General features: G+C 32.9%; 2 protein-coding genes across 2 annotated transcripts in view; one reads left to right on the forward strand and one right to left on the reverse strand.

Moving 5' to 3' along the window:
* The first annotated feature begins 1,293 nt into the window (after nt 1-1,293).
* CNOT7 (CCR4-NOT transcription complex subunit 7) lies at nt 1,294-16,000 on the forward strand. The gene is made up of 6 exons (XM_039839322.1): nt 1,294-1,530; nt 3,333-3,526; nt 8,250-8,411; nt 11,142-11,286; nt 13,548-13,658; nt 15,228-16,000. The coding sequence occupies exons 1-6, from the start codon at nt 1,414-1,416 to the stop codon at nt 15,354-15,356; spliced, it is 858 nt and encodes a 285-aa protein (XP_039695256.1). The 5' UTR covers nt 1,294-1,413; the 3' UTR covers nt 15,357-16,000.
* A 2,510-nt stretch (nt 16,001-18,510) lies between these two features.
* ZDHHC2 (zDHHC palmitoyltransferase 2) overlaps nt 18,511-23,414 on the reverse strand; it is a 54,095-nt gene continuing 49,191 nt past the window's right edge. Inside the window, exons 12-13 of the mRNA XM_039839320.1 lie at nt 22,819-22,891; nt 18,511-20,407 (exon numbers count right to left, since the gene is read on the reverse strand). Coding sequence (XP_039695254.1) covers nt 22,851-22,891 — 41 coding nt within the window. The 3' untranslated portion in view covers nt 18,511-20,407; nt 22,819-22,850. The remainder of the gene's footprint in view (nt 20,408-22,818; nt 22,892-23,414) is intronic.

The following is a 23,414-nucleotide window of genomic DNA, read 5'->3' on the forward strand; positions in this document are numbered from 1 at the left end:
GGCGAGGGGAAGAGTTGGGAGGCGGATGGAGCGGGGGAGGGTACTGGGCCTGGGGGTATGTCTGGGGATTAGCGCGGAGTGATGACGTAAAGGCTTTGTACCTGGGGCTTCGGTGTTGTGGGACAGAAATTCAGGGGTGGAGGGCAGTGGCTACATCCACAGCTCCTCGTATTGCTTCATGCAGTAGAGCTTGAGAATCAATCTGGCCCCAGTAAATGGTTATCAGCACCTTCGTACTGGCTCTCTGCCAGGGAAGAGCGTTATCTATGACTTGAATGCTTCTGTACTGTTTTCTCGTTTTGGGGGGAAGCCTGTAGTACGGAGACGCTACCTCCAGTAAATGAGAGGGTTTCTGGTGCCTCTTTGGGAGTTCTGGAACTGTCGTCGGGGAAGAGATAGAGGAAAGCAGTGTTAAATTATAGGGTCTTTCCCAAGTGTCTGTGTGTGTGTCTGTGTTTAGCGTAGTGGGGAGGGTTATAAAAAAGGGGTCGCTAGATCTTAGAGCACTCGGTTACATTTGACTGCAGTTTGGGGGAGGGGTCATAATTCCCTCTTTTACCTTTGTTGTGATTTTTTTTCAAACGCGTGGAAAATGAAGAATTTTCCTGCTCAAAAATCAGAATTTTGGTGTATACTGTTATCACCCAGAAACATGAGATGTATGTTTGGTAAGCAGGGAAAATGCTGATTTTTAGGAAATTAGAAACAGTTTGAAATACACATTGTTTCCTTCTTTTTTTCTCCCACCTGCAGTTATGGACATTCAAACAATCTCTGTGGCTATCTGTTAATTATTTCTCAGAAATAGCTTTTTTTTTTTGGTTGGTTGGTTTTGTGCCCTCCAGTCTGGTTTGAATAAATGCCAGTGAAGGAGATTTTGTAATCAAATCACATTTTGACTGTTCTGTTAATGAGGAATAAAAGCAAACACTAATTCCGTCGTAGTAACATCTGATCTTCTCACATGTGTGTTAGTATTTTACTTCTCATTTTTGTCTGGAAATTGATGTGTTTATAAAGTTTTATTCATTGAGTTGAATCCAGAGCAGTCTTTAATTAGTGGAAAGTTTTAAATGATTAGTATGTACACATAATAAACACTATTTTACATGACATTGATATTAGAACCAAGAAACCTGTGGTGTTGTCATTTTTTTCCTACTGATTAGCTGACTTTAGACAAGTCATTTCCAAAATTTTGATTTTCTTATGAATCAAGGACTTTGAAAAAGTAATCTCTTAGATTTCTGTCAACTCAATTACCTCTGATTCCGGTTTCTGATATAGCTGGTTTTTATTTTGGTTTTTATTTGTGACAGGTACATAAATAAAGGATAAAATATTTTATGAAACAAATCTTCAATCAAATATAATATTTTGATGCTTGGCAGCTAGACTCCTTGTGCCCTCACTATGCCAGCAGCAACTGTAGATCATAGCCAAAGAATTTGTGAAGTTTGGGCTTGCAACCTGGATGAAGAGATGAAGAAAATTCGTCAAGTTATCCGAAAATATAATTACGTCGCTATGGTATGCCTATGATCAGATATCCTTAAAATATTTCTTATAGAAGGGGAAGAAGAATTTTAAAAATCTTGAATTCAGTCCTTGTGGTTGATTTTTTTTTTTAGGGATTTATTTAATTATGAAAAGAAAATTCTGTCAATGTCCTTCAATCAAAGACCACTTGGAACACACCTGTAATGTGACTAGTTGGGTTTCTTACTCACTGGAGTGAGGGAAAACGCATGCCATTGGAGGAAACGGGGCATTTAAGAGAGCTTTAAAAAGGACTTTCAGGATTGGGGCTTGCGTTTTAGGGAGGGCTTAAGGAAGCAGGACTTGGCTTTGGATTGGATGCTGTCAGGAAGCTGGGGTGATTCTGTGATAGGGTATCTTAATATTAACTAGAATGAGAGAAGACTAGAGTGAGGCTAAGGCTATAAAGCAGGTTACTCATATTAACCAAGATGGAAGGAAGTTTCATGGTTTGAACAATGTTTATGTTTTTGTCTGTGTTCAGTCATGATTCCGGAGTTGCCTTGTCTGATGTTGAAGTGTGAAATTGTTTATATTTAACAGAAGAATATTAGGACCTAGTTACCAGTACCAGATCAGCACCTAGCGTCACTAAGGCCTAACTGATAATATCAGATGAGCTCCTCTAAGCTGGGAACTCCTGGATGTCTTTCTCAAACAAACAAAAAAATCAGCTCTCCCAGAGATACGTTGATCTGCAAGTTTTCGTTGTTTGATCATTTATTTATTTATTTATTTATTTATTTTTAATCAGTGAAATATCATGAACACACTGCTTTTGCATATACTGTTCAATCTGCCTAGACTGTCTTCTCAGTTAATTATTTTGCTTTTTTACTACTGTATCATGCATATCTGTTACAGCTGCTATACTATTTTCTAGATAATTTGTAAAGCAAGGGGTTAGTGTCTTTAGTCCTTCTAACACCTAGCAAAATACGTAGCATCCAAATAAAGTGGTTGTTGAGTTTGACTGAATTTAGAGAAGTTTTAATTTCTTTACTATTTATAGTGACTTGGTATTTAGATTTTGTTCTTAGCTTTCTAATTTGAATTTTATATATCATTTTCTCAGTATTTTTAACAAATATGTTTCTGTGTGGAAGAGCAAGTTGATTGCTTAAAATATAAATATTTGAATGTACATAGATAACATACTATTTATTAAAGTGTACTTCTCGTAGTTAGAGTTGAATTTTTTTATCCAAAAGAAATTGATAGTGATCACTTATTTCTCAGATGATAATGCGTGACAACATTAAAGATGTGATAGCATTCTATAGGAATGAGTGGGTGGCATGTTTTCTCTGGACTATAGAGAGGGTACTATTTTAGCTCAAGAAATTAGGAAGGATTCAGTGTTTAGATAAACCTTGTCTGAGAAAGTAATTGGAAAGTACGATGCCCCTTCTATTCTTTTTAACCAGTTCTTCATTGCTTTTAACATTACAATAGTATAGTTTCACATACTCCTTGAGAAACATGAATTTATGATTTTTTTTTTCCTCTCTCTTGGGAATAGAGTACTTGGTTGCATTTGTCATGTGTATCTTATACATAGTAATTTTTACTGATGTGCTATTTGAAGTAAGAAAAACTCAAGTTCATAGAGTTTTATTTTATGGTTACAAAAGGTAATACTCTTCCTAGTTAAAAGGTACTTTGTAATGCAATGTCAGTTTGTAGAGTATCATCTATAACCGGGTTCTTTGACTTGTGCTAAAAATTGTTAATTCTAGGAATTGGAGGCCTTTGGTTTTTAGTAAATAATGAATTTTAAAACTATTTTACAGGACACCGAGTTTCCAGGTGTGGTTGCGAGACCTATTGGAGAATTCAGGAGCAATGCTGACTATCAGTACCAACTATTGCGGTGTAATGTAGACTTGTTAAAGATAATTCAGCTAGGACTGACATTTATGAATGAGCAAGGAGAATATCCTCCAGGAACTTCAACTTGGCAGTTTAATTTTAAATTTAATTTGACGTAAGTGGGAAATAAATATAACACAAACTTTTTTTTTTAGTTTAAGTGTAGCAATTGATTTCCCTTAAGTATTGCTGAATGAAATTTTAAATGAATTTGGCATAGTTATTCTGGAAATACTTAAAATCTAAAATTTCAAAGGTTAGGTTTCATTTTATTATAAGACAGAAAAATTTGAATAAAGAAGTCTTAAATTCACGTACCTTGAATTTTAGAGCTGTTATGTGAAAAGTGTACCACTTTCTTTGAAATTTAGAAAACTTTGGGTTTTGAAAATACTTCCTAATAGAAAAAGTAATCTTTCAACATTAATTTTACTTTCAAACTGTGTACAATTGGAAATATATATGTCTTTGTTGTAATAGTTATGCTTCTTGTGAAGAGATTTTTATTACAGTCATATACCAGTTTATGAGTAGATTACACATCAAAGGTGGTGAGATGTTTCTTGGAAGTTTGTTTCATTTTCCTTTAAAATCAATGTTATATAATAGCTATATTTCCAAATCAGCCCACAAAACCTCCTATGACTTACATACAAGAGAGATAATAGTAGTACCCTTTTACCTAGTGTTTCATTTAGAATCTGGCAGGTTATTTTCCATAATCTGAATTCTAACTCAAACCCCGAAATCCAATTTCCTTACTTGTAGTCTTTATCATTGGTGAATAGTCTTGATAGCTTAGGGAATTTTAGTGTTTTGGGTGAGGGAAGATTGTTTACCGACTGTAAGTTGCAGAAATGTTTAATACATTCTCAGTATGTTACAATATTGCAGTGTCCTGTTTGACAGACTGTACTTGAGTAATATAATGTAACCTCTGATTCAAAAAATAGTAAAAGAAGATATGGAACGATTAATGGTAGTGCCATTATGATAGCCTTTCTTTCTCTGTAGAATAATGCTATGTTTAGCATAGTATAAAGATCTAAAAAGCAGGGCTGATGATTTTAGAGGTTAGCGTTGTCAGTGGTGCAGTAGTATGCCTTATAATTGCATTGTGTTTATCCTGACTCCGTTTACTCTGTTGGATTTAATAATGTACTCACCAGAAGCTTGTGAAGGTAAAGAGCACTCATCTCTATTCAAACTGATAATAATATTTTATAAGTATTATAGCTCTGAAATGAAAATTGTTTTTTATCCTTTTCCTAAAAGATAGCGCTTTTAAAAATTATTTCTTTACCATTTCTTCTGTTCCATGTTACTTTTTTTCTAAACTCATCATTAGAACATTGTTTTTAACAAAGATACTGTTGTGATCTCAATCTATGAGTAGGAGGTAACCTATCATTGTCTCAGTTTTGGTAAACTTGACATTTTCTGTATCTAGAAACATCTTTTTTCTGCTAAAAACTGCTTTGTTATTACAATCTCTGAAAGACTTTTTTTTTTATGTACAGAGAGGACTGCTGTAGATTTACTATACCAAATTTTGCTAAAATTTATACTCATGTTAATATCTTGGGAGATGTTTAAGGACAAGGATATAGTGAAAAGTATTTAAGAAGAACAGGTCTGTTAGAAGATAAAATGGGTACTACCTAATGTGGAGACAGAGCACCATGAACAGGATTGTGGATATTGTAAAGACGAAAATTGACTTTTTATTGAGTATCTAGAATGAAAATGTCATCCATCAACTGTGCTAGGCAACAGAGATATAGTGTTGAGGAAAGTTGGTCATGGTCATTATAATTTAGTATTCCCATAAGTCTTCTTTCTGCTCCCTGTTGCTAAAGTCTACGAATTAGAATTGTTAGATACCTTATCGATACAAAGGAATTCTCTCCAGACTGAATTTGGAGTTGATATGTACATGGAAATTGAAGGTGAAATATTGACGAGCTGTGAAGAAGAAAAGAAACCTATGGGTAGAATTCCACGAACAAGTCAAAGGAGATGAGAATGAAATTTTTATAAAACCATCAATTTGATGATTATAGTAATTGATAATTAAGAGAATCATTTTAATAGTGTAGTAAAGATTATAGGGGATCATGGATTTTGTGGTAACAGAAAGGAAGGTGATACTTCATTTAGGAAAACGGCAGTGCAAAGGAGATGGAGAATACCAAGGGAAAGCAGAATCAGAGGTGACTTTTATATTACAGATCATGCACATTTGAAGGTTGAAGGGCAGTTGTCAGTGACGGTATTGCAGGCTGTTTATGTTGTGTGTTCCATAGCCTTTGCAGATTTAGGAGGCATATTTGTGTTCTTGGTTTGAGTTTATTAAATATTAAGTTTAGTTACCATCTGTGTATTTGTGACAACCTATATTCCAGTTTGCCTCTTATCTTATGATTTTTAGCATAAATTTATATAGGAGTTTACATTTTTAAAAATGTAAAATGTGTGGTGAGGCAGGAGTGGATTGAGGTTGGAGGGTGTTTCTAAATTGTAAAATCTTTAATCTGCTTGTTTAAAAATGTGAATTTGTGTAGTAAGCTAAGTTTATATTTGTAGGTAGAAGTAATTTCAATACATTTTACTGAATTTAGCATACCTAGTGGAGTTACTTTCTGTCTTTTTTTTTTGGATATTAACAAGAGAGGGACAGCCTTGTATCTGCTTTTTTAGAAAACCTTTTTTAGAGATTTGTATATGCTTTTATTTCTGTTCAGTTATAATTGGATATTTTGCCACCTTAAACTTCAGTAGTTGGTTGATCTTTAGTGATAGGAACAATCACATTACTGTTCATTGCTGTTCTGAATAGATCTAATCAGTTAGCCAGCCCCTGAACCTACAGAAAATTTTATATTTTAACTACTTCTTTGAAATTAAAGTATTTTCCTACATTTGCTAGGATTTTTGAGGGTGGGGAAGGCAGGGTGGAATGATTTTTAAAACTTAAGTGGGCACCATGGGAAAAGGACAGTCAATGTAGAAAATTGAGTTTCCTTTACCACAGGAAGTTTTCTTCCTATTTGGAGATTTATTTAGCTTACCTGCATGGGGTTCCAATTTTCTCTTGTTAATGACATGGGTATTATAAAATATGAAATTGGTTCCAAATGATAAAATATTTAGTCCAATGAAATTTACGTGACAGTACATTAACTTACCTGCATTGAGCTATGGGAACTGCACACACAAAGAATTTATACACATATTTTTATTTACCACTTCCTTGATCATAAAACACCTGAGGTATTCATCCAGGTGTCTCTCCTGAGGATTGGGATTCAGTAACTCTAGATTTGGGACCTAGGAGTCCCTATTTTTGGTATGTTCTCTGAATGGTTATCATTGGGCAAGTTTGGGAAATACTGATTGAAATAGTACAATAATCACTGTTCCACTTTACATGTTTTTTGATCTGATGATATAACATTGAACAAAACAGACAAAAATCATTTCCCTCTTAAAGCTTGCGTTTCGATTGAGAGAGAGACGATAAACTAAAAGTAAAGGAAATATGGCCCAGAATAAAGCGAGCCTGGAGAAAGAATCTGTTATGCCTTTGGTTGGTTATAATTGCTAAAGCATGCCTCAGCGTGCACATCAGGGCCTGATTAATGAGATTCTAGTTGTTTTTGGTACATACTTTTAGTTTAATAAGGTCAGTCAATAAATACCTATTGTTTAATGAAAAAACTTATATTGGGTTTATTCAGATATCCTTTGGAAAGAATTTACCAGGGGAAATTTTGACTTATAGTGATTATTGCGGTTTTCTTGTTTTCAAATATTTCAGTGGCTAGTTTTGTTATTTTTCAGACATTAGAAGACAAATTGATATCCAGAAAATAGACCATAAGAATACATTTTGGCCAAGTATGATGTTTCTTTTAGTTTAATTAGTTTTGTTAAAGCTTTTAATAGGATTGTCTTTTGCTGACTGCTAGAAACCAGCATTTACAGTGTAAAAAGTAAATAAAAAAGTCTAATGGGCAATTCACAAAATACTTTATTTATCCTCAGAAACATACCTTAATTTTGATTACTTTTTAAAATTTAATTTAATATTTTAGATACCTATGTGTGCTTGGAAATTAAGCGATGGCTTTCTTTTTGGCTTTAGTAAAATCTTGAAAGATTGGTTTATATTTAGATTTCCTGGCTTGACTTTTAGAAGGTAATCTTCAAGGATGAAGACATTAGAAGAAAAAGTTATTGTTGCTATAACAGAGTCCTTTATTTTAAGCAGTTTACTGGAGCCCTTTGAAAGGCTTCTTATTAATGAAAGGAGGCATCTCCTTTTTCTTTAATACAGAATATAGTACAACTCGCCACATCAGATGTTTTTCATTTGGTCTCTGTTCTGGTGCTGCTGAGAGCTTGGTAGATAAACATAGGTCCTCACCCCTGCTGCTACAGCTCCATCTGGCAGCATTGAAGTGGTTGCTAAGACTGAAAGTCCCTGAAAAGAACATGTCTGTTTCTTTGTGGTAGTAGTCCCCAGTGAGAAGAATACCCCTTTTTCAGACTCAGTTAAATTTATTTAATTTGTGAAAAGCTGATGAAATTGAGTTAATAGCAAAGATTAAAATCTCACTATTGGACTGTTTTGAATGATTATTTAATGTATGAACAATTCTCTTGAGATATTGTCCTGCTTATTTAAATTGTATTTTCCTTTCACGTATATGAAACATTGGAACAACTAGATTCAAGTGAATCTTTCTTGCTTTTGGCACTGTGGTAGATATAAGTCGGGAAAAATAGTTTGAAGTAAAGCACTTTGAATGTTGTCTTTCTTCTTCTCTTGCCAGGGAGGACATGTATGCCCAGGACTCTATAGAGCTACTAACAACATCTGGTATCCAGTTTAAAAAACATGAGGAGGAAGGAATTGAGACCCAGTACTTTGCAGAACTTCTTATGACATCAGGAGTGGTCCTCTGTGAAGGGGTCAAATGGTTATCATTTCATAGGTAAAAAGATTTTTGCATTGAAAATAGCATATGTGTTACCATACTTGGCTTGGGTCACTGTTTTAGCAATTTCAGGCTTAGTTCTACAAAGAATTGGCCGCCTATAGCAGTCTCCTAACTCTTAAGAGACAGATGTTGGCCTACTTAACGGTTATTTAATAACATGGGATCCATTTTAGCATACGAGAGACAGTATTGTATAGTGGGAAGGGTACAGGCTGGAAAAATAGATCTCGGTTTAAATCCAGCAATGCCATTTGGAATGTGTTACCGAGAGTTATTTAACATTTCCAAGCCCAAATAAAACCATTTATTCATTAAATAATACTTTACCATATGCCAAGAACTGTGATAAAATTCTAGGAATTAAGCTATGAACAAGAGGCTAAAATCCTTGTTCTCATGGAGTTTACATTCTGGTAGGCATAAGCATACACTTTTTTATATGATGAAATTTATATTGTGGTTTGTTAGGTGATGATAGTGCTGTAGAGGGGCAAAGAATGCTGGGGTGGGTGTGTCGTAGAGTTTAATTTTCTTTTTAAATTGATCAGGAAGACATCACTTAATATCTTTCAGAATTGTTTTAATGATCAAAAATAACGTATTTAAACCATCTAGTAAAGTAGACTTCCAGATAAGAGAAAGTTTTCTCCTAAGTAAACTAAATTAAACTGGCAGCCCAGGGACTAAAAGTAGCCTTGGAAATGAATTTATTTAACTTTTTATGGTTTTAAAAGCATTGTATTATGTAGATGTTAATGTTCTTATACTTGGCCCACTTTTCACACAGAGCTTCCTGCATGCTTTACAATTTCCAGCTCTGTTCTGTGGAATGACTTTATATTGTAAACTTTGGCATGGTACTAAACAGTAATTTTTGAGTTGGAGGTATTGAATGTACTAATTCTTACCTGTTATCTTTTTCTCTATTCTCCATTTGAACCTGTACCTCAGGAGACGAAGCTTCAGTCTCTGTTAATTTGAGGAATGTTTTTTGAAGTTCTCTTTTTACTATTATGGTCATAAGGATACAAAAGAATGGGGAAAAAATTGTCCTATCCTTTTACTATATATAACATTGTCTTTCATTCAAAAACTACTTTGAGCAAATACAATGTTCTAGACACTGGGGGTATTAAGATGGACAAAAACAGAAAGAGTTCATCTTAGAATTTAGAGTCTAGATTAGACTGATACATTTGAATATTTTCATATTATAATCTATTTCTAGTAAAGACTAATTTAAGAACTTTATAAATCCTAAACTGTAATAAAATCTTTTACTAGTAGTAAACAAATGCCGTATTGACTTATATTTTAGGTAAGTAGAAGAGTTACTTCCTTGCCAACTACCAAAAATTTAAAAGTTTCTGCTGTTTATTACTTATACCTTGATATTTATTTCTTAGTGGTCTTCAGTGTAAAGTTGTTTTTTTTTTTTAATTGGTAAAATTCTGAATATCAAATGGAAATTGTACTTTGCATCCCTCAAAGATATGTTAATAACATTTCTCACCAAATATTAGTTGAGTTCCAACTATATGCAATAAAGAAAATATATTTTTAAAAGTTTGCTGCCCTTTAAACTCGGAAAAAACAATACATGCATTTTAAAGGATAGTACAAGAAAACAACTTGTGTAAGAAATCTGAGAGCTGGGCTCTTCAGGGAAGGCATCTGTAAAGGTCTTTGAAGGAAAGTTAGACAGGGAAAAGATGGTGTATAATAGTTCCACAGGAATGTAAGGAGATATATAGCTGTTGGAAAAGCCAAACAATAGGTATAGGAGATCTTGATTTGACATAGTGAGAGTATGTAATTTATCCTCTAGGTAGCAGTCCCCAACCTTTTTGGCATCAGGGACTGGTGCTCCTATGAGAATCTAATGCCTGATGATCTGAGGTGGAGTTTAGGCAGTGATGCTCGCACAGGGGAGCGGCTGCTAATACAGATGAAGCTTTGCTAGTTTGCCTGCCACTCACCTCCTGCTATTGGCCCAGTACCTAACAGTCCAAGGACCATTACTGGTCCACAGTCCCGGAGTTGGGGACTCCTACTCTAGATAGTAGTTCTCCGTCTTTACTGCCATCACTTCTTTCATATGCAGCATTCCTATTAGTATCTCTTGGGGAACCATCATAAAGAACAGAAAATTTTGGGAGAAGAGAATATTTATTAATAAAGCCACTTAAGGGAAGTTAAAGTAATTTGGTAGGAAATTAACTCTGGATTTTTGAAATATATGACTTCTTTATTAAAGATGGGAAGATTTGCATTATTTTTGCCTTCTGAAAGCCAATTCTCTTGCTACCTTTGACATGTTTGGCCAACTTTCCATCCATCTTTGTTTTTATTTCTCCATTTGCATAGTTATTTAAATTTTTTGAGACATCTACTGTGGGCAATTTGATACTCTTCTTAAAGAGTTCTCTATTCAAGCATTATCAAAATAGTTTAGTGTCTACAGCTTGGGATGGTAGTAGAGATTTGCATATTGATAACTGAATGATGAAGTGACAAAGTCTTACCACTGTGTGTAAGGTGATGGCATTTTCCCATTATAATTGTGAACATGTATATTTTCTCTGTTCTTTTGTGCACTTTTTTGTGTATGTCAATTCTTTTTTTGTCTATTCTGTGACTCACTTAAAATTTGTATCAGAAAAAGTTTTTCATCGCTATGGTATTTATGGTCCCTCTTCTGTATACTTTTAACCCTTTTTTCAGTGGTTATGACTTTGGCTACTTAATCAAAATCCTGACCAACTCTAACTTGCCTGAAGAAGAACTTGACTTCTTTGAGATCCTTCGGTTGTTTTTTCCTGTCATTTATGATGTGAAGTACCTCATGAAGAGCTGCAAAAACCTCAAAGTAAGGCTTTGAGTAGCTTTATCTGTAATCAGCACACTATTCAGATTGAGTGACTGACATAAGATCCTAGGCTGGGATGTTGATTTAAACCCCATAGTTTTATATTAAATGCAGTTGTATCATCTGGTCATTTGATTTTTTTGCTTGGATAAATAATGCTTTATAGGAAATTTTTTAATACATATTGACAGAGTAAGTTATCAGTAAAATTCAGTTGAAGGATCAGATTTTTGTCATTGCTTGCCAGATTAAAAATCATACAGCATAGAAACTATGAAGCTCTCCTGCACAGTTCAAGTCCACGCTCCCAACATGGACATTATCTTTGCAAGAAAAAATCCAAGATGGCCAGCAATGTGCAGATGGTAGTCAGTAGTGAGGCAAAAATTTTCTGCTGCTTATCTTGGCTGGAGAAATTTGGGTCATGTCCTAGAATCATGTTCCAGGGATTAAATGACATAGTTAAAAGGGATTTTGGTTTTTTTCCTGGTCCAAAGATGTCAGTCTATTAGTAGTAAGTGTTACAGTAAATGTGTTGGTCCTAACTAGACAGTAACTTACATTCTGACACTGCTTAATGTGTATAATTGTTACTTAGAACATTAATTCTTTCAAAGGGAAAGTTTATAAGGAAAAGTACTTCTTACATTTGAGAATGAATTCACCTATGGTGGCACAGATTCCTAAGGAATACAGTCAGTTGTTTTTTTGTTTTGTTTTGTTTCAGGTGTATTTGTTTTTAAACCGTAAAAAAAAAGTAAAGTGGTTGCCTCATAGAACCTATATCAGGATTGATCAAGTTTTTTCCTCACCAGGTTTTTAGAAGTACAAATAAAATTATACTTTTAGGAGATGGTAAAAACTTTAAGAGCATTACTTTTACACAGAAAGAAATCATTTAGGAATTGCATAGGAAACTTGGCTTTTGACAAATTAACTGAAAATCATAAGAGAAGTAGTAGTATGGCCAGTGTCTACTTGCCTCATTATAGGATATGCCATATAACCAGTGAAATTTTTGACAAAGATTACTTCATGTTTGTAGCACTTAAGAGCAGCAGAATTCTGTGCAATTTGAAGAGACTTCAAGCTGTGATTCAAATAAACTTGCAATAGGATATCCTTACTACCCTAGAAACTCAGTTCACACCCTGAAAGTATTACATGCTGAGATTCCAAGAGCTTTGTGTTTAATGTGGCTGTACAATGACAGTTTTGGAAACAGAACCCAGTCATCATTTATTATGTATATGTCGGAAAATTTCCAAGTATACCAGAGATTCTGAGTATACCCTGAGTGGCCTGCTGTCTTAAAATTTAGGTTTATAACAGAGGTGCTTTTTGACTTATAGTACATCATTCGGAATAACCGAATTCTGTTGCTCTCCTAAGCAGCTGCTAATGATACCTAATCCTCATGCTGTTTTTAGCACAGAAGCAACTGCTATGCAAAGTACTTTTTCAAGCTGTGACATAGAGAAGGGCTAATTTGCTAGTAGAGGAATTCATAATTTAGATAAGAATTTCTTGTGTTCGTTTTGTCCTTGTTCCTGATTTTTATTTCTTTACTTTCTCTGCTCCCGTTATTCTTCTCTCTTCCCTCAGTGTCCCTCTTTCCTTGTCTTTTATTCTTTCCCTTCCTTTCTTTCACCCTCATCATCTTTCTTTTTAATCCTAGCAATATTAACGTAGGCATATTTTAGCTGACCCTTCTAAGGAGTTGTAGTCTTGTAACAACATACTCTTTTTCCTTTTTAACTAACAAAACCATAGTTAAGCACTTAGTGAATTCTTCAGATTTGATTAGTCATAATAGCTTTGTTTTGTACAAATTATTTGGATGAAACTACATTGCTGGTAGGTTAAGAAAATTTGAAGATAACCTACAAGTCAGTTTTATAATAATTGATCGATGGCTGGATCAACTGAATGTACTTGATAAATGTTACTCTATATACCTGTTACCTTGTATATGATCTGCTTCCCCATATATTTAAGAAAGTTATTTACCTGTCGCATGCCTTAGAGCCTATGATGAAGATAAATTTTTCCAATTAAGATCTAATTTTCTATTAAATTATAAATTTCACCTACATTCAACAAATATATTAGTAATTCACATTGTTTTTTTCCCATTCTTAAGGTCCATCTATACATTCTAAAGTTCATTTATATTTTGGTCATTGTCCAAGTTATATAATTTGTGAATTCAGGCATTGCAATGTTTCTCTCTTTTGACAGGCAATTTTTCTGTCTTATAGGGTGGTTTACAGGAAGTTGCTGAACAGTTAGAGCTGGAACGGATAGGACCACAACATCAGGCAGGATCTGATTCATTGCTTACAGGAATGGCCTTTTTCAAAATGAGAGAAGTATGAAGACATGAGTGCCTTTTTTTCGGTTGTTAGGTTGAGAACACTACCTTATGGCGAAAATTTTGGGGCAAGAAATACATATTAAGTAAATATATAATTAGCAGTACCATATAAGTCAGATCAACCACACTTGAATGAAAGTATTCAAATATAAGTAATCTTAAAATGTAGTTCAGAAGGAAATTTAAAAAAATAAGATTTTTGTAGACTAAAAAATTTAAAAATTTAAACTGCCTCAGAAATCATGTCACTCCAGCCATATTATTTCTTAGGTGAGAAAACAGGCCATAGGCTAGTAACTTTAATCTAAGGTCACATACATTACTAGTGAGAGAATTCTTTCTATAGACCACATCAATGCTGATTCTGCCAAGTCATGGAATCCATGTATATATTAAGCTTCTCCTGGCATTGCCTCATCTTAGACGTTAAAGTGCCCGTAAAAATATTCTCTCATGCCATTCTTCATTACTTAAGGATTTAGAGAGTAGGACTCATGCTTTTTAGTTGATTGAGTCTTACCAAGTGGTTTTTGAATTCTAAAATGGTTAAATAAGTCTGAAGTAGTAGTCGAATCAAAAATCATATTGGGCAAACCCTCCTTAAATGGTAAAAGACAGAGATAAATTCCTCAAATATAAAGAAGTTAGGTATGGAAGAACGAAGTTTAATGAACCCAAGTCTACCCTTAGGTTAAGTGATATGCACAGGTATGCCTCGCTATAGGTAAATGCAAAGAAAAATTTGTGCAAAAACAAAATACAGTGGGCTTTTTTGCTTACAAAAAAGTTTTCTTGTAAAATATTCACTGTAAAATTCTTTTGAGTATATCCTCATAGACATTAAAGAATTGACTGAGAACTTTTCTGGAAATTTAAAAGTTTTTGTCAAAATGTATTAATAGAAAGCACAATAGCTGTTTTGCCAAGTGGTATTGATTGAGAAGTGATTTAGATTGTCTATTCAGGAAAGTAAATGTTTTGTACTTCTTTCCAGTGCTACGTTACAGAATTAAAATAACCTTTTGGATTTTTTGCTTTGCATTTTAAAAATGCCTTAATTGTTCAATGAATGGTGAATTCTCTGCTAATTTGTTCTTTTTCTTGGCTTCTTCAAGGATAGTAACCTAGAGTGAATGTTCAGATTTTACTGTCCAGAACATTGTTTTTAGCCAACTCAGCCTTACACATAGACTCAAGGCTCCTTATAAACCTAAATGTTCCCTGCCCCCATTTTCATTCATATTTACCGTTAAATATGAAATTAAAATGTCTGCCATTTTTCCATGATTACTAGTTCTCATAAAAATAGTCTAAAATGTTAATAGGAAAGACATACATTTATACATTTTTTGTAGTCCTTTTCTTCGGTTTCTTTTGAGCTCTGTACTTTTTGAAACCTCAGTTTAATTCGTTGGATTTAAATGTGTGGCTTCAAAGGAGCACTATAGAAGAGAGCTGTCATTATAGTTAATGATCAGTCAATACTTACGTTGCTGAAATATAAATTACCAGTTGTACCTTTTGGTTAAAATTATCTTTTTTTTCCCCCAAAATTCCTTTTTAGATGTTCTTTGAAGATCATATTGATGATGCCAAATATTGTGGTCATTTGTATGGCCTTGGTTCTGGTTCATCCTATGTACAGAATGGCACAGGGAATGCATATGAAGAGGAAGCCAACAAGCAGTCATGACATGAAATAGTCCTTTTATTTTTATTTTATTTGAGCTACACACATGCTTGTATATAGGTTTTTATCTCTGGTTGAATCCCTTGAACAATAGAAAGTACTTTTTTTTTTCTCTTTCATAGCCCATTCTATTTTCTGCCTTTCACTGCTAAGTATGAGCATTCCTATCTCAGAACTTAAATAGAAAAGCATTCAGGTTAAATTTGGCCTTAATACTTGTTAGCAGGCGTGTGTGACAGAGTGGGAAAGCTACATCATACAAACTTTACCTACTTGAGCTTGGTTTGTTTTTCCCCTTTCCTAAATTAACTAGCACTGACTGTAATTTATTTCCCTGTTTCATGTCTCCGTTCCATTCTGCAGGAGTTTTAGCTATTTGAGATTGTGGACCATCAATTTTGCACTTTAGAGAGTGATTCTGACTCAAATCCTCTGTTTTATCAGAAATTGTTTTTCTCTTGCTCTTAGCTGGAAAAATGACCATCTGCCAACTTTATACAGTATTTACTTGTTTTTGACCCACGGAATATAGCACATGCATTGTGCAAATGGTTGACTCAGCAAGACTACAAAAAAAAAAAAAAAGACAAAAAACTACTGAGGAGCTTAGTAACTGCTGTTTCTATACTTAGTATTTAATCTTCCAAGCACATCTAGTGTCTGTCAGTTTCTAATTGGCATGTGTAGGCTGCTCTGTGACTGAAGACTTTTTCAAACCAGCTTTACACCCTTCAGGAAAAATCCCTTGTGATTGGATGTTTATTGTCTGCCAGGACACTGGTATCCAGGATGTTGAAGCTACAGTTATTTTATGATAGCACACTTCCCTTGATTTGCTTCTTTTTATTCCATCACTGTTTACCTTTATTTTTAATTTTTAAAAATTTTATAGCCATGTTTATGATGCTCTTGATTTGTTGATTCCACAAATCAATTTCATTAAAGTCCAAAGATAGCAAGTCTTTAGGTATATTTTGTACCAAATTAAATTAGAAGACAAAAAAATTGTGCTTTCATAGTTGCTACAAAGATAAATAATGGAGAGATTTGGTACAAAATAAAATACAAAATTATATATATTAGCTATATACATATACACATATAGCTAATATATATATAGCTAATAAAATTACCTGAGGAGTGTAATGCTTGTTTATTTTTTGTATATATCTTTACAATCTATTTTATATATATTGACAAAAGAGACTGTGAAATATTTAGCCATGCAGAATGTGACCAGACCAGAGCATGTGTAGGAAGACATTTTGGTAATCATTAACTGTACCCTGAAGTGATGGACTACAAGTTATGATGTGTGTTATCTACACTTCAATCAGTAATAGTAGCAAATCTCCAAATGTTAGCCACATTGGTTTGTTTTCCTTGTACATTCTTTATTCATATTACAATGCTGTAACTGGGTGGTCCTTTTTAAACAAAACATTATTTGCAAAACAGAGGGTATTTGTTTTTAAAAGCTTTTGTAAATAAAGGCTTCAGAAATGTTTTCTTATATGTTGATGACTGGTAATTTTGTTTGGAAATATTTGGGGGACATTGAGGGGCAGCTGAACAGAAAACAGTAATTTCATAAACTAAGGCTAATCTCTTAATTGAAAAATCAATCTGAGCCTTCTGCATTTCAACAGTGTTGACTTATTACCTCGAAGTAAATGCATTTGGTATAACATCATGGCTTCTTTTTAAAGCTGACACAATATAGCAGGTATCTAATTGGTTTCTATTTATTTTGATTTTCACCTTAAAAAAAATTATAAAGATTGCCTTTTGAGTAGCCTTTTAGTTGCTCGATTTCATAATTTGTATCAGTTTTGGTTTCTGTCTCTAAGAAAGAATATAATGTTTTTATAACTTCTATAAGAAGAACATTATGACCTTTACTAAATCTAGCTTCTGAATAAGAGATATTTGGCTGATAAACTTTTAGTGTTCCTGAGCCATTAATTCTGGGTTCACCATATTCTGTTAAATCTAATAGAGCAAAGGTCAGTAAATTATGGCCTGCAGGCCAAAACCGTCTGCTGCCTGTTTTTGTATGGCCAGCGAGATGAGAATGGTTTTTACAGTTTTAAAATGGTTGGAAAAATTAGTATTTCCTGACATGTGACTATTATATAAAATTCAAATTTTAGTGTCCATAAATAAAGTTTTGTTGGAGTGCAGCCACACTCATCATTTATATACTGTCTATGACTGCTTTTACACTAGAGGAGTTGAGTAGCTGCTACAGAAACTGCCTGTGATGTTCTTATCATGTTACATTGCTGCTTGGTGTGTGCTACAAAATGGGTGATGTAGATGTGACCCGACGACATTTGGAGTGCTGATATCTCTGTATCACAATATTTTATTATTTCTGTTACCAATTCATACCCATTGTGTTAAAAGTGCACTTTGAATGGTGTGCTTTTAAGGCACATTGAAGTAAGGATTATCTTATTAAATTAATGGTAAAATGCTGTTTATCATGCAATGAGACTATAACTGTGCTAAAAAAAAAAAAATACAATATATGTTGACATAACCAGACTAAGGACTCATCACAATATTCCCAATTCATGGGAAAGCAACAGGAGAATTAGAAATTTTAAAATAGAATATCACAGCATAATTTATTCACAAAAATAAAAAAATGAAAATGTGGCCATAACCAAAGTATGTTTATAAGTGGCCCATTTGTTAGCCAAGCAAAGCCATTTTCTGATGGTGACGTTAGATCATGCTTCTTGAATGAAGACCAAAGAAATGTGTCTAGAGAAAATAATTCATCTTTGAAAAAACCCTTACTAAACAAAATTGATTAATGTATATGATGCATCTGTACAATATTGTTAAACAGTTTCTTAAATATTGATACCTATATGGTAGAGCCTCTAAAAACTGGAGAAATCAAAATTATTAGTTTAATAGATTATTGGGACAGTTGAAGTATAAGATGTCTTTTCGAAGAAAAACATTTTAAATATTTTAAAGTACATTTTCTAAAAATGTACAAAATGTAAGTCTATTTGTTTTATTGACTCAAGTAAAATACTACATAACTAATGAGATATGCCATCATCTCTAAAAATTATAACCCCTTAGAATTAAAACTAAAAAAACTAATTATTCACTGTGTGAAACAAAAAGAGAACCATTACAACTTAAAGAAATTTTATTTTAAAAATTTTTCAGATCTGATTCTAATGCGTACTTATGTATTCCAAAAATTACTTGAAAGACCTAAATGGGGGAAAGATTAACAGTACTTTAGCAAAATAAAGAATTAAAAAAAAATCCCTTTTTCCTTTCCTAGCTTCTAGTCGGAGGGAATATCTTAATCCTGTTCCATAAAAACAGCTATAGTACTGTGCTTTAAAAATATCTGGCTGCATATAATTCTTAATACATCATGTGATGCTGTTGCCCTTAAGACTTCTAGCAGTAGTTATAGGTTCCAACCTGGCACTTCAGGTAATGAAAGATGATGACCAAAAAATGCCTTAAGAGAAAGGTAAAAATGTATCATATGTTCTGAAATTTCTTGAACCAGATTGTCAGATCAAAATCTTTAGCTTTAAAAAAAAATCTGAAAAAGACTGCCATCCTTGGCATTCTTACACTCAAATGATCTAGAAAATGGACTGGGCCGACACTAGTTCTTCCATTAACTCATTTAATATGAAACTATATTTTTAGCAAGGATGAGTAATTGCAAGGATCTATTGCTCCATTATCCTCTGGCCTTCTAGTCTATTTTGTGTTGAATTTTTGCCTCAGATTTTGAAAAGTTTAATACCATTTTCTTTTTTAGTAAATACCAGTTCCTTATCTACATAGTTTTAAAAGGTAATCCACTTTAAATTCTGAAAATCAGTACCAAAAAAATGTACACAGCTTATTCTAAGCACTAACATTTACAAAACTTAAACTCCATCAAATTAAAAAAGAGGAAAATAAAACATTTTTTCTTAAATAGTGCATACAAGGCACAAGAGCTTCATGGTGAAGCCTAACATTTTGGCATCAACAAACACACCACTTAGTTTATCTGAAACTCAGTTTTCAAACAGCACGCTGAACTAAATTTCCACAAGTATATGATTTTTTTGTCTGATTTGCATAATTTTCATAGGTGTTTGAAGAATTATATAGTTTAACTCATACTTTTGATGAGAGGGCATAAAGTGAAGGATTAATCTATTGACCCATCAGGAATTTGTAACAAAAATTCAGTATTTTTCGCTATGTTCAAAGAAAACTAACAAGATTTTTTAAAGCCAAACTAGCAAAAGAATATCACAAAACAGTCCTCATAATTGTTATTATATGTTCCCTCAATTAAAAGATATGAAAAACATGTTTCAGATGTAACAGAAATGTATTCACTCTTACAAAAATTTTCTAGCCAAATGTTTATCAGGGAGCTCAACTCTCAGTGATTATATACTTCCTTTCAAGCAGGCAACAAAAGGGAAATTAGATTAAAGTCTAGCAAAAAATGCATGGTGGTCTTCAACTGTAGGTCATTTGGATTTGTAATGGATTCTTAGTTATGACAGTTCACTCTCTCTGAGACCAGATTCACATCAGAGGTAATAAAAGTCTGATTTGCTACCTCCTTCTTCCCATAGGTAACTAATATGTCTAATGAATAAAACATTATTATAATGTGACCTCAAATCTTTTAAATCTCAATATCTTTGTCTTAATTTTTTAAATTAGAAAATCAGATGATTAATGGGCTTTTCATGTGATAAAGTGTGCTACCCAAATATTTGGGTGGAAACTGGCTCATGAATTTATTCCAAGTTTTTATGATAGACGATATTTTCGCCCTTGATTCATAAACCATAATTACTTTTAATATTTCACAGGAATTTGTGTTATTTGAAACAATCTGTATATTGAATAAAAATGTGATGATTTAAGCAACTGCTTGGAGAGAACTAATCAATTCATAATCTGCATATCCAGCCAAGGAGAAATGGGAGCGACTGGTCAATGGTGTTCTCCTGTGGAAAACCTCTTCCATCCATCTACAACATTGATACCTTGAAATGAAACAGAAAAAATGAAACACTTGTATTAACTATATAAAAAACCAACACTTAACAACTCATTCATCCAACAAACAACTCATTGATTGTTGCGCTAATATCCCTTGTTCAAAATAAAATGTTTTCTATACTAGAAGGCTCAGTAGATGAGTTCTTGAATTTAGACCTTGACATCGTTGAATCACAAACTATAATGTGCATATACAAGACCATGGGATCTTGTTAAAATAAAGAAGATGCAGTTTATGATTGGACCTAAGGTGAGGTCCAAAATTCTGCATTTCTTATAAGCACTCAGGTGAGGCCAATGCTACTGATTTGGGGGTCCCAATTTGAGTGTTATAACTGTGTTATATTTGTCTGAGGCCACTGGCATTTAGAAGTGACAACTGAGTTCAAAAAGGGACTGAGAAATGATTTGAAATTTTATGTGCGTAGAAGCACAATATTTTTTGTTTATATTATATCAAGGAAGGTTGGATAGGCTAAATTTAATCTACAGTTTGGCATTGCTATAGATATAGGCACATTATAACTACCTGGGAAATATGCTAAGAAATATTTTATAAAAAGCCCACAGATTATTAATGCAGTTCAAAAAGAGAATATGAAGATACCAGTAACATAAGTATATCAATATCAGGTAATATTATTCAATATAAATGTGCGCTGAATGAATTGTTTGAGATTTAAATCAGAAATCTATATTAAAAACAAACTATTTGGATTATTAGCTACCTTAAGCAAATTAAATTTTTAAAGAAATCTCTTACTGGTTATGTCAATAGAATGAAAAACCTTACATTAGAAAATGACTTTTCTTCAATGTCAATGCAGCTGATTCATGCTGTCATTTGGTTATTATGACTGCTAATGTCTTATATTCAAATGTAATAAAATCAAGTGAGTTTTGATTTTAGTGATGTTATCATTGACTTATAAAATGTTCATTTAGAACCTACTATGTGTCTGGTACTTGCAGTGTAGAGAATAATGGTGAACAAACACAATACTGGTCTTGTGTCAAAATTCGTGGACATCTACATGATACTATGATATTACTATGTAAATATGTAAAATATTTAATACATGACCTCACAAACTGTTAATTATAATTATTATTATAATTAAAATATTTAATACATGACCTCACAAACTGTTAATTATAATTGAATTCTAATAATTCAAATACTCAAAAAAAATCCTGTGAAACTTTATATGCTTTACAGAACTAGGTTCTGCAAAATATTTATTTGTGATACTATAATGATTCATATTTGTGCATTCACAGTTACATTTTAAAATTTCCAGAAATTTAACATTGTCTCCTTGATATTTAACCAAATTAAGAAGATTAAATTTTCACTATCCTAACCGTAATTATGATTAATCTAACCTACTATACCACAGTGTGGTCACCCAAAACCAAACTAGTCAACTGGCAAATTGCCAGATCAGTATCTTGCTTCTGAATAAGAGCGAAACAAAACATTAAAAAAAAAAAGATTAAAAAATATAAATAAAATGAGCTAAATATAAATAAAATGAGGAATAAAATGAGCTAAAAACAAACACAAATTTAAAAAATGCCCTCAGATACCAATGAAGTACTTTGACATAAATGTGTTTTAGATGCTGCTCTCTTGCTTTTCTTAGATAAGACTTCAGGATTCTGGATTGCAGTTTTGTAAATACAGAGTTCTCTTGATAACTAATGTTTATATTGTGTTTATTATAATGGTACATATAGTTGTTTATTTTGTTTAGATATTTATGGCTTTGTTCCAAAGGGACTCTTTATTGTAGCTTTTTATTGACTGCAGACTTATAAATAGATTATGTATTAAAGAAATTGATTTGGAAATATAGGTTTAAAAAATTATTGTTTAAAGAAAATTATTTGGAACACCTATTACTTTAAGGATGGCACATGCTATGGAGGTCCTACTATGACCAAAAATAAGAATGGCAGGTTTAAGCTAACAAGATATAATTATCTTGTACTTTTCAGTGAAATTCTGCTAATGGATGGTCAAGGACATGACCACTGTATATCTGGAAAGATAGAAAAAAATAAAAAATTGAACAATCTTATGAAATGACAAGATAATTGTCATGTAAAGTTCAGTATCTTAGGATCAATCCTTGTCATTTGATGCATTACTAGAAAAATGAATTTTGCTCATCAACTTATTTCTATTATACAGTTCACCTAAATACTAGCTAATACTGAAGCTAGGTCCATGTCAGAGGTCTCCAGCATGATTAATGCAATCTCAAGGTCAGCTAAGATGTCTGTTAATGTGAAACACTCAAAAATAAATAATAATGTTTATGGAACCTTTCTGCCCGAAGAGAACTGGAAAAGGTTAAAAATATAAAATAATACAAGAAAAACATCTTACTTCCATAAAGTAAAATTATTTTGTTCGAAGAGTTAAGTCTCATTCTCCATGGTTAATGCAGGATTGCTCAAACCTTCAAGAAAGAACACAAATTAGCATTTTTGGGGTTGCTTTTGAACAAAACAGGCAGAGACTTGTTTATTCATCCATTATTCCCCCTACTATATTTCCAAAGGTACCCTACATAATATAGATGTTTATAAGATGGTCATATAGAAACACAGATACACAAACTTCTCACATCATCTTAAGCCATCGTTTCCTCATTTTTCACTGACCAACCTCATTCTAACTAATTTTTGAGCCCTTTCTCATCTCATCCTTCTCATATTTCTCTTCTTTTACATCATCTTTTAAACTTTAATTTCTTATCCATTTATTAAAGTAACAAAAATTAATCTAACATAACAGCACATAAAAACCAAGAAATCACTTACATTTTAATGTAGAACTATAAGATGAAACCCTTCCAAATGAAAGAGCTCTTTGTCTCCCCCAAAACTCACCCCCAAAACTGATCCCCAACTATACATCATTTCTTTGCCTCTAAGGAAGCTGATGGATTCAAAGGGAAATAGGTATCATCAATTTTTATG

This window comes from Pteropus medius, unplaced genomic scaffold, assembly GCF_902729225.1.
Source record: "Pteropus medius unplaced genomic scaffold, Ma_sr-lr_union100, whole genome shotgun sequence".
Taxonomy (NCBI): domain Eukaryota; kingdom Metazoa; phylum Chordata; class Mammalia; order Chiroptera; family Pteropodidae; genus Pteropus; species Pteropus medius.

What these genes read in the sequence shown, in the direction of transcription:
- CNOT7 (XM_039839322.1), top strand. Translation starts at nt 1,414, where the DNA reads ATGCCAGCAGCAACTGTAGATCATAGCCAAAGAATTTGTGAAGTTTGG. An exon ending in AGAGCTGCAAAAACCTCAAA is followed by an intron (nt 11,287 to 13,547) that starts GTAAGGCTTTGA and finishes TCTGTCTTATAG; the next exon opens with GGTGGTTTACAGGAAGTTGC. An exon ending in CCTTTTTCAAAATGAGAGAA is followed by an intron (nt 13,659 to 15,227) that starts GTATGAAGACAT and finishes ATTCCTTTTTAG; the next exon opens with ATGTTCTTTGAAGATCATAT.